This window comes from Lissotriton vulgaris, chromosome 8, assembly GCF_964263255.1.
Source record: "Lissotriton vulgaris chromosome 8, aLisVul1.2, whole genome shotgun sequence".
Taxonomy (NCBI): Eukaryota; Metazoa; Chordata; class Amphibia; order Caudata; family Salamandridae; genus Lissotriton; species Lissotriton vulgaris.
This window is the reverse complement of record NC_141696.1, coordinates 828,123,266-828,135,517: the sequence shown is the minus strand read 5'-3', so window position 1 is coordinate 828,135,517 and position 12,252 is coordinate 828,123,266. Positions and strand designations below refer to the sequence as shown.

At 42.4% G+C, this 12,252-nt stretch overlaps 1 protein-coding gene across 1 annotated transcript in view; it reads right to left on the bottom strand.

The window, feature by feature from the left end:
- Nucleotides 1-12,252, bottom strand: part of REV1 (REV1 DNA directed polymerase) — a 475,128-nt gene that overhangs the window by 136,988 nt on the left and 325,888 nt on the right. The window contains exons 15-16 of the mRNA XM_086934725.1: nucleotides 10,407-10,509; nucleotides 1,188-1,347 (exon numbers count right to left, since the gene is read on the bottom strand). Coding sequence (XP_086790851.1) covers nucleotides 1,188-1,347; nucleotides 10,407-10,509 — 263 coding nt within the window. The remainder of the gene's footprint in view (nucleotides 1-1,187; nucleotides 1,348-10,406; nucleotides 10,510-12,252) is intronic.

Here is a 12,252-nt window from a genome sequence, read left to right as displayed (position 1 = left end):
GGGAGCCGCGAGGCAATAAGTAGGCGGCACAATCAGGGCAAGCAGGCCCAGGTGCGGGTTAAATCCTCAAGCCCCCTGGGACTTGCAGTCCTCAAAGTAGTAGCGTCCTCCTGGAAACTGACGATGCGGCTCCCACGAAGCAGGAGCAGCGAGGCTCTAAGTAGACGATGCGGCTATTCATATGTATCCGAGCACATCTATGTAACAGCTTTATATTTCATGCTTCTCTGTTCTTCTCGTACTGTTAACACCATATTAGAAAAAAGCAGATCTAATAAGGAACAAGTGAGAGATGTAAAGTATAAAGCCAACCATAAGGAGAACCATTTTTCTTTATGACCAAAGCGAAAGAAATAAGGGATCTGTATAAATGATATTTTAAAATGTTGATGTAAATTGATATATTAACATACAATTTTTTTTATGCATAAGAAATGTTAAAAATGTCATGAGCGTTGATGTCCACTTTTCCTATTGATTATTTTCTAATTCCTTAGCTTCATCAGTATTGTGTGAATTAGATGGGAAATAATGTACATGGGGTCTATTACGATGGAGGGCGGACAAACATCCTGGGGGTCCGCAACGGGTCCCCAACTGCGAAAACTGCATGCCTTTCCGTGGCGACAACGTGGCCACAGAAAGGCTGCTTCCCACATTCATTGTAATACGGATGGCGGTGTCTAGCAGACACCGCCACCATATTCAACCCTTATCCACCTGGTCGAATCGTTGACCGGGTGGAAAAGCGCCAGACGGTCTCCCTGTCCGCCACGTACCCCCCGCCATCATAATATGGCGAGGGGAAATGGGAGGCGGGCGGGAGATAATGTGGTGCGGATCGCCACCGCCATGCGGGCGGGGACGATCCGCCCAACATTGTAATAGACCACATAGTTTTTAAAAAGCAAGGATAGGTTCACTCCTTATGGATTATGACTACAAAAAGGACCCCAACCAGCCAAGTCTCTATATAAAACTTTAAAAAATTTAATCGTGTCAGTACGATAACCGGAAACTAAATTCTACCAAACGTCAAATACAGTAAATGCAGGCTAAACATATGTAATTTGTAGCTAATGTGTGTAGTGGGGTGATGAAAAATTAACAAGTTATTTGAAGAAGACAGTTTTCTGCCTTAAGATGCAAATTGCTACTGTTCATCCTTTGCGCATTGCATCACTCACCTTTTTTATTTTCATAGTTTGTGTGTTTCTTTGATTTTTGAATTTGGAGTAGATCAATGACTGAGCGTGTTCCAATAGGGAGAAGGCCAGGGTGTTTAGTTGAAGACCCAGCAGAAGGCAGCATATGGATTGGAACTAGTTGGTGCATCTGAATTCCAACCTGAAAAGAGCATATGAATAATTATTTCTACAATTTATTGGTTAGACAATTGCTATTTATGACTTGGCATTATTTAGATTTTCAAAAGGATGGAAGTAAAAGTTCACCTTGGCATCTTGTAATCAAAGTTCAAAATAATAAATTATATTAATTTGGTAACACTCTTTCTGGTGGACATGCATTCCTCACCTTGTGAAGTTCCCTTGGAGCAAAACTGCACCTTAAAATCCCTGCAATTATTCAAGCAGGCCAACATGTGGCACCGCCAGCCTCCGCCCTAATACTGTCCCCCACTTCAGAATGATAGAATGGAACCACACAGAGTACCACTCCCTCAGAAGAGTGACCAGAAGATTGAGATCATGGACAGTGTACAAAATCTAACATGGATTATTATTAACTTTGAAAAGTTCACTCCACAGAACAAGAAGGAAGAAGGGCAGTGTGGAATAAGTGGTTAGATACACCAAGAAGAGAATTGCTAATGTTAACGTATTATTCTGATGGATATTTGAACCGCAAATTCCTCACCTTGTGAATCAACACCAAAACAGTGCAACCCCAAGGAGGTGGGTCTGAGGAGCATGGTCTTTACACCACAAAGTTGTTTTAGACCAAGTGGACACAATTACCCTCCCTGCGGATTTCAAAATCGAGGTAGCAGTGCAAGGTGAAATTATGGACAAATGCCCATGTGGCTGCCTGTCAGGAATGCAAAATAGGTAACCCCCAGGATCTCATGGTCTTTGCCCTGGTACAATGATCCCCAAGGAGGATTTTTTGGGCCAAGGTATAACAGTTGGATGAAAAAGACAATCCATTTTTAAAGTCTGCTTCTAAAGTGCCTTTTTTCTTGCACCAGCAGATCCAATGAAAAGTTGATTGTCCATTAGCTATTCCTTAGTCCTGCTGAAGTAGAAGCTAAGGGCTCACTGTTGATCAAACCAGACCAACCTCTCCTTCTATTTAGAGGGATGTGGCAAAGAGACGAATATGGATGGGACGTGTGATGGACTGACACACATAAAAGGCACCACATTCAGAAGAAAGAATGCACAAGCCATAAATACCAGCTTGACATGGAAAAAAGTAGTGTATACTGACTGGACTGGAAGGTAGTGTACATTGACTGGACTGACAATGACTGCAGCTTGCTGTCGCGATGCTCAGAAGCGACTATCCGAGAAAAACCACGGTTGGTCGAGACTGATTTTCTTCAGGACCAGCAGGATCAGTGTCAGAGGCAGAAATGCATGGAGGAGGCTGGAAACTAATGAAGGTATATCCTAGACCCTTGAGATGGAAACTCGAGAACACAAAAGTATTTGCCCAGCTGGCCAACAGCTCTACTGAGAACATGCTCCATTGAGTGAAAGCACATATGTGTCACCTCTGCATGGAATTGTCACTAATGGCCTGCTGATATAGTCAACCCTGATGATGGGAGACCCTGCAAGGTGACTATGTCAGAGAGATCTTGAGTAAATCCAGCTACCGCCACACACTCATTGCTTCCAGACAGAGGGCACAGGACCATACTTGCCCTGCTTGCTGCTGTACCATAGGGTGCCAGTGTTCATTAGAACCTGGATCAATCTGCCCTTGATGGAAGGCAGAACATCCTTAAGGGCAAGACAGATGATGCTCGGGTCCAAAAAAACGATGTTATGATGCTGTTGCATATAAGCCAGAGTCCCCTGTACCTCCACATCGTACAGGTGACCTTCCCAACTCAAAGATGATGTGTCCATCACCACTGTGATCTCTGGATGGACCAAGGAAAACGATCTGCTGCATGTCAGGTGTGTTTCGGACATCCACCAGTGAAGGTCCTGAGCCGCTTCATCCTATATGCAGATGCTGTCTAAAAGGCATCCCCAGATCTGGGTCCATTGAAGTTGAAAGTTCCACTGAAGGGCTTGCATGGGCCAATGGGTATTAAGCCCCAACATGATGCACAAGGCAGAAGCCTCAGAACCATCTGTTCCACAACAAACACTTTAGTCTAAAACATCAGGATCACAGAATACATTCATCACCGACCAGCAAAGATGATCCACTTCTACAGACATGACCATTGTGAATACCTAAAGGTTTGGCCAATAGCCAAGGCAGTAATTTGAAAACATTTCTGACCCCACCAGAAAGCAGAGGTACACCCTGTGGAACAGCAGGATCAGCACAAGGATGTACGCATTCTGCAAATCATAGGACACCATGCAAACATCGGAAACCAACAGGACCTAGACATGGGTCAACATTTTGGTTTTTTCTGCCTGAAAAAGGCATTCAATAGCCTAAGGTACAAATCTCCCATCCTTCTTGGGGACCACCTCCTTGGCTGTGCCATTGTATAGGAAGGACAGTACTTATTAGGAAATATTTGCACGATCTGTTGATGAACGCAAGAGTAGGTCGGAAAAATAGGAAGCAAAAACCCTTGGCCAGCCCAATCCTGCCACAGGGATTAGCACAGAAGTGTTAGGAAATGGCGAAGCACTAATCATCAGCTCACAAGCGCCACTATCTCCATCTAGGGAATACAAGACTCCATTAAACAGCATGTCCTTTCATGAAACTTGAATGTGCATGACAAAACACAGTAGCACACATCTAAGTGTGATGCTGGATGGCAGGACCGGTGCCCATAGCTTGAGCAAAGCAATCCATAATACCAGCTTAGACCACAAAATATACTTCGCTGTATCATAGCCATACTGTACTGTCGGGGTGAAGGAGTTCAAAAAATCAGCTGGAAGAGCAGCTAAAATCTTATTTGCCATGTCCCAGAGGGTATGGGTGTAGCAACAGAAAAGAACACAGCATTCGTTGAGCAAAGCTCAAGGCTAGTCGAAGAGGCGACTTTCTTACCCGTAAGGTCTCTTCTTTGATTCTCTTTCTAGTAGTACAATGGGAAAAGAGTTTGAATTACCTTTGCTTCCAGAGCCTGTAAAAGGAAGGCTTTTAGGAAAAGAATGCTGTGACAGGAAGACAGGATCGTCCAGCACAAGTCTATGTCACTGAGCAGTAGTCGACTCATGGGCGGGTTTGACGAGGCTTGGACCAGACCACCACAAGGAACTCAGTCAGGGCTTCATTAAATGGCAGGATGGACTTTGAAGTTGATGGCTCAGGCTGCATAATCTTGGTTAAAAACATTAGTCTTAGTTTCAGGTAATCCCATCTTCCATGATACAACATTCTCTATTACTCCTCTGGGACTGACAACAGATATGCAGTGAGGGGGCCCAACATTTTTTGTTTCTCAAGCAAGGGACGTGGTAGCTCTTCTGCATAAAGTTTCAGTTGGTCCCTGCAGGAGACCGGATCTGAGAGCCATTGCCATTTGGTTACTGCTCATTTGCCCCAGTGGAGAGCTTTGCTAGCTTCAGAGCCACTACCACAAACTTACGATTGGCCGGTTGCAAGCCCCTGACCAATCCCAGTAAACATACAGACCATATTTGCATAACTTAACAGGTATATAGTAAATTTGGTGTAAATACTTGAAGTGTAAGATGCGCAATTTGCCATTGGATGTGAGTATGCTCAGCAGCATTCAGCAAAATTCTCAATCAGCCAATCCCATTGGCCTATCAAGGACTTCACTCCATTTCACCAGCACTTTATCTGGGGTCAATGATCCATCTGTTTACGTCGTAACATATAGTTGAGTGATCCAACTCCTGCATGCTGTACTAGTCAGCAGGGTTTGTAGTGCTCAAAGTGTTGGAGTCTTCTCCGGGAACTGGGAATTTAATTCACAAAGGGAAGCTATACTGTGATAGTATGCGAATCTCAGTAACAGGGTGTGCCGCTGTGTGAGAAATCGTTGACGGCTACAAAACTGCCATTAGGGTAGGCAATGCCCATTGTTTTTTAGCAGTCTCATCGCTGAGTCTTACTGTGTGACTGATATGGCGGGGTGAAACCGTAGTGGAAGCACAGGCGCATATATAGGGGTCTTACTGGGCCGGCTCCATCCTCCTGAAATACTGCCTCTCAGGCAAGGTAACAAGAGGAGGGGCATCCCCAACCCGAGGCTGTACGATGATGATAGCATAGTGTAACTTAAGTTGTACCCTAGCTAAACACTGCTCTGCAATGAGTCAGAGTGGAATCAGCAATTGGCACGTCTGCAGCTGGTGCCGACGCTGATATGGGCGGCAACCAGGGCAGCTCCTAGCAAGGAGGCTGAGGCATAGTTTGCCACTGGAGGTGGAATGGGCTATGATCGAATGGAGTCAGTCAGGAAAGGGTCCTGCAGTGGACATCAAATCGGAGGCCCCACACATCACTCTGGACCAAATACAAGCCAGAGGTATCCAGAACCATTTTAAAGAGTTACAGCATGACACCAATGAATACTGTTGATGATGGTCCGGGAAATTTGAAGTATATTTTCTTTTAGACTTGTCTTTTGACCTCATTCTAGACTTACCTGAAGATGTTGGCCATGATGGGAATGATATTGCGACTGCGGTCAGGAATAACCTAATTTCTTATGTTCAGCTATGTGAATGTTGTATTTCCTATTCCTGATGACTTTCAGGTGCATCAGGGAGCATCTGTCAGAGGATTTGGAATTGTGTTTGGTGCAAAGACTCCTAAAGCATATGTCAAGTGGGTCTGTGACAGACATTCGTTTGCAAAAGCGATGTGGAAAAGTTTAAACCCTATTGTCTTGGATATTGCGATCCCTGAAAATTTGGCAATAGATTTGAAATACTTCGATAAAAGAACCAAAAACAGCAGAAGCGCATCTCTGGATACATATTGAAGGGCACAAAAAAGAGGTCAGTCAGTGTGCAGGTGTGGCACTTGTACACAAGATCTGGGTCGCATGTCTGGAGGTCAGAGAGTAATTGAAGATGCTGATGCTGGCACTCAGGGCAAATTATAAATGGTGAGGTTGGTAAGCTGGTCACCTGGGAGAGTGGGGATGCAGGGCTAAAAATACACGTGTTAGAATGGTAAACACTTCCTGTAGGTCTCAGTTCCACTCCTCCAGAAGTCTAGGAAGTTTTGAATGAAATGAATGATGGGGAAGGCAGCAGTCATAGTAACTTGATAGGCATAGTCACAAATACTTTTGGGAAAAAAACAGGCCAAACTGATTAAGAGCTGAAGTCCAATATATAGTGTTTAAAAACTGTATGTGCATGGCTGCTTTGTAGATCACGCCCCACAGCAAATTGTGCTACATTGTAACACCAAAATATATGCCTTGGTGTGGCTATTTGGCAGAGGAGGGACTCGCTTAACTGTGTAGCATCTATGATATTCAAGAATTTCAAATGAGAACTGGAGGCCTTAGACTGTGTTTAAATTGGTTTGGCTGACAAACAAAAAGAGTCTATCCGATTAACTAAAGGATTTCGTACAGTCCAAGTAACATTTGAAAGTCCTCTCCAAATTAAAATTACAGATGGTGCTTTCAATTTCAAAGAAGAGTTCCGAAAGAAGACTGTAACTAAGGTCTCTTAGTTCATGTGAATTCTTGAGAACAGTTTGGGTAAATAAAACGGCCTAGCTCCGATTGCTCTCTTGAGCCAATGGAACACAGTATAAAGCTTGCACGATGATAGAGAACATTCTGGATATTGAAGTACATGAACTAAGGTCCTCTTCCATGCTATACATTTCAAGTAATAGTAAAGCCATTTCTTCAAAAGGTTTAAAAGCAAACAGACACCACAACATTAAAATCCCAAATAGAAATGAGTCTCTGAACCTGGGAAAGGGAGTCATTTGGCAGCAGCCACCATCTGGGTAGTATCATATGAGTCCTCCAGTCTTTCAGTGAGGCGCAATAAAGGCAAGGTTGTTTGTGCTAGCTAGTGACATGTTTGTATGTCTGGTGGGAATCTGCACACATTTTTCTCCCCGCAGGTAAACCAACGTGGTCGTTACAACAACTGTGTTGTGATTCCGCATACCATTACTCCGCAAGTTGGAACAACCACTTGCGGATGGAGGGGGGGGGGGGGTAACATACATTCGCACAAGATGCTCTCAAAGTCTGCTATACTGCTGAAAAAAAAACCTGCACCCAATTGCCAGTGACCCATCAGTTTTAATCATTTCTGCATTAGAATAAGAAGGAAAGCTGAATGTACAAATGTCAACTCCTTCTCCATTGAACTATTTTCTACATGTTCTTGTTCTACAGAAGCAGGCAAGGCTAATGTACCCTGCCCTAAGAACAACACATTATAATGTGCAGTTCAGAAGACTAGGTCGCTTAAAGCATGTAGGGGGACGTTTTTAACTTGACTTGCCAACCGCAATTGAAATTTGTTATTCTTAACGAGATCTGACTAAATTACCTATCAGATACCAAATTAAGTTTTGCTCCACCTAAATCTTATAAGGTTATTTACCAAACTAGACCCTAAATACAAAGGAGTGGACAACATAGAAAACTTTAAAGATCATCTGCACTAGATTTACAAACTTTCCTGGGATGAAATTTATCTGGGCCTGCTAAGAAAGTCACTGTCAACTTGGGATGAAAGTTATCTGAGCCTGCTAATTATGTCGCTGTCAACTATCAACAGACACCTGCCTGCTGCTATGCTCACACACTGTCAGCCAGATTTGATTACTAGCTCACAATAATCGAAGAGGCTGGTTAGGCTAGCTTGCGGACTGCTAACACTTAATAGGTGAATTGAACCTACATACGATGCCTGTCGGGACAAAAGTAGTACACTCTGATGCCAGCCAAGGGTCCAGACCTGGGCGACACCTCTTGAGAATCAGAACTACCTCCTGACAGAGACAAACTGCAGGGCTCAGGCAGGATAAGTGCAACTGGTCAGTTGTAGGGTGGCCTCTGTAGCCTGTGGTGACCCTATAACTTACAGGAGATCAACCAACTGACCCTCAGAGTCACTCTGAGCTAGCCTGGGATAAAGGTAAGCAGGTTCTGTTTCCTTCTCAGACAGCAAAGCAGTCCTTCAAGCAGTAAAGCAGTCCTCAGGTACCGGGGCAATCCTTCTGTAACTTCCACAGATCCATGAGTGTTCTCAAGAATAGCTCTGGATCGCCAATATGTATACAAGGTGCCAGTCTTTGTGTGTAGGGGAATCCCTGTCTGACTCCTACCCATACATCTGGTTCTAGAAACACTGTCATTTTAGTAACGCATTGACCTGAAAAATAAATGCTCAACTTCGGCCAATCAGAACAAAGCACTCTGCACCAAATTCCCTCTTAGAAGTCCTGATGTCTCGATTTTGTAGCACATCATGTGGAAGGGAGTCCTTCAAAGATCAGCTCTATCCTTTTTTGAGATTTTGTATTAATTTCTTTCCTCCTTTTCTATAATTTCCTTAACATCTCTTTTGGAACACTCTTTTTGAGATTCCCTACATTTAGACTTTAGACCAGTAGAAAGGGAATTTCTTGAACAAATGGTACTCTCTTAAGAAAGCTCTGTTGAGAGCCTGTAATTCCTAAATAAAGAAAAGCCTTTTTTATGATGCTCGCAAGGACTGAATGTATTGCCTGCACTCTAAGAACATGGTGACAGCAAATATTCCGGAAAAACATTAAATGACAGAGAGGGATGACTGAAGGTGGTAGCTGCAGAACAAGGCTTCTACTACAGTTGTTCCATCTTCAGGTGATGAGTTCTTTCACTTGAAGTTCTAAAAATGCTCGAAATCATTGCTGGGATGAAGGTAAAATCCCTAAAGGGGTTTCCACTGATGGTCTTCCATCTACAATTGCAGGTCCTCCATACACGTTCTTTAAGAAGCCTAACACAAACATGGACAGGCCTTCTGAGGCTCAGCTCTGCTGTTTGGTATGCCTCCTATATTGATGACTGTGCCCGTAATCATCATCTCATTTTACCAGGATACCCATGAAAAAAAAAACATATTCAAAACTTCGCAGTTCAGAACTCCTAGGGTTCGCAACATTTTATCACGTCAACCAGGCCAGAAGGAGTCATTCTTGTCTTCTGGTGAAGCAGCATGTTCTATACAAGACTTCTTGTTTTATGAACAAAGTGAATATTGAAAAGGCATTAATCTATAAGAGCTCTGTCTCTGCCTAATTATTGTCAGCCACTTCAAGCATAGAACAATCACTCTCTCTACGGGTAACCAAAGAGGTTCTGTTTCATGTACAAGGTATTCAACATGACCTATAAAGCCTGACTCATCTCCGTGGACTACCAGTGTTAAGAAGTGCCCCAAAAAATACTGCTTAGATCCTCTTGGTTTGAAATAGAAGGGTAGGCAACAGTGGTGACTGGTCAAGCATCCACATGAGTAGCAAGCACAAGACTGTGCTACCCAGCATCTAAAATCATTTAAGTTCAATACTGAAGAGTTTTATTAGGGGGCTGGAAACTGGATTGTGGAACTGGATGAAGCAGCTCACTGCCCCCAAAATACTAGCTACCATACACTGGAGAGTTAAAGCTAGGTAGAGGTTTGTGTGCAATTACATTGCGTGTTAGGAAAGTGAATAACTACTATCATATTTTGGCAGACGGGTATAGTGGCACTTTGTCCATGACAGACTTGGACAGCTCTCAGATTAAGGTGCAACTCGAAGTCTAATTTGATCAACTGCTACCAGACAAGGCTTGTGCTTCATTGTGCATCTTGGTTGGTTGGTTGCTACAGTTCGTGAACTGTATAGCAGCCATGCCAGACACTAAACGTGAAGGGAGCAAGGGAGTACGTTGTAAGGTGGGAGTCGGAATGGCTGCGTCTTGGTCCTAATAGTCCGCCATTTAAAATGGCACCTACTAATCAGTTAATCAGTAATTCTAATTTAATCTCTCAATGTGAAAGAGATGATCGCAAAAAGGATGATGCAAATATGCAGTTCACTTGCAGTATATTTTCCATACGTAAAATGTATTATAAGCTCAATCATGCTTTGGAAATGGTGACTGTTAGTAGTGTAAGGAAAAGTAGCATTTGCTCTAAATACAAGTCACTTGAATTTAATCATTTATAATGTCTGCATTTGAGAACAACACTGAATAAGCAGCTTATTTAAAGTTGTAAAATAAAATTTAACATTGCACTTACCCCTCTCATATCTTCTACATTCAATTTCATGGAGTGAAACATGTTTAATGTTTCTTTCCCAATTATACTTGCATTGTCTGTGGCATGGTCAAGCATTACAGTTCTGTAAACATCAAAGAAAATTATCTAAAATAGGCTAGTGATATGAATTAATGTAGAGCACATTTAAAAAACCAAACCTGTCAAATTCATGAATTATTTCTGCTCACTTCTATTTATCTGACGTTCTTAAATTTAGTCTTCATCCAAAAGATATCTGCCTAATTTACATGGAGAAAAAATATCATGTGTGCACAGACTGTTGAATTTATTAGAGTTACCTTGGTAAGAAAGTCAAAGTAGTGGAGTGCGGACAGGAGGTGGAGTGAGAATTGTGTAATTCCCTTGTGGCCAACTCAGAAATGCAAGAATTACAAGAGCTCTGTAGGCAATTGTCAAAAAACACACACATGTGACTACATATATCATAATGAACTCAGACACCCGAAACACACAGAAAAACAGGAATTATGAAATTAGAACAAAGCGTAACATCTCAGGATCATCCCACATTTATAAAATCAACTATAAATAAAATAAAAGTGTATTGCAATTTTACTGTACTCATCAATGACTTCTGAGCCCCTCACCCATTTCAAAAGACCTTTTGTTTATTTCAACTACTGTGCCTCTGAGCCCAGGGGATATATTGCTGAAGCAAGCTGGGAGTGCAGCAGGCCTTTCTATCTGTTTTTTGTCCTCCAGGGTGTGAGGGCAACAAGAGACCAGACTTGCTCTTGACACAGAACAGTGGGTTCTAGACTTAGGATCACACTTTTGCTTGTTTTCTTCCTTTTTTCCTTTTGGTGAGTGGGTGACTTTTGGCACCCCTACCTCTGGAACAGTCACACCACCCGTTTATGATTTGACGACTCGATTAAGGAGCACAGGCACTGAACCATAATTAGCTCCTGGCCCCCCCCCCTTACTTTTTGTTTATATAGGTGCAGTTCTAACCAATAATCAAGTAGGAACAAAGTTTAAAAGTCCCTTCATTTCTTATGACAACTACTTCAGGTACCATGCAAGTCCCAATGAACCATAATTCCAAATTCAAATAGAAAACAACTTGATGACTTTGTCCTGGGTTTAATGGTCAACACTCTGAACTGGATGTCACTTTAAATACACTTGGTTAGGAAGGTTATTTTAGGTTACCTCAAAAAGATGGGGAAACCATGGCTAAAGACGAGTAGGTCTTCTGCAGCAGGTGGCTTTTTGAACAAATAAAGTTTTCAAGTGTGACTTGCTACTTTCTTATGGTGCATCAGTTTTCCCATCCATTTCCATTTCTAAAATGGTTAAATTTTGTAATATGGCCTGCAAAGGCCATTGTAGTTGAATGCGGAATTGAAAATTAAAGCTACTTCAGTGATGCCTGAAAAACAATTCTTGGGGTATACGAAAGCCTCTAGACTTCAAATGTGGCTTATTGAGCAATCCACAACCTTACCTAAATTAAGAATTCACAAAAAGATTGCGGCACAACTTAACTAATGCATTTTCTTCCTTTTGCTTACTTCTTTAAGGTTTCATAAACAGAGGATAATTTGATCTACAAGCTCATGAGCATTCCAACCATTTTTCTGCGAAATTCCCCCACTCCTAATAAAAGATGTGAAAACAAGATGCTACTATCCTTGGCTCCTATCATATGCTGGACTTGAAAGTGTACCAAGCATGTGTCCAATTTCCTTGTCTTCAGTGTTAGTTATCCAAATTTCATCCTCTCAACTTTCCCTTGCCTTTATGCATGTGTCACAGTGCTTGTCTAGTTTCTTCTTGCTCTCTGTCCATGCTCAATTTA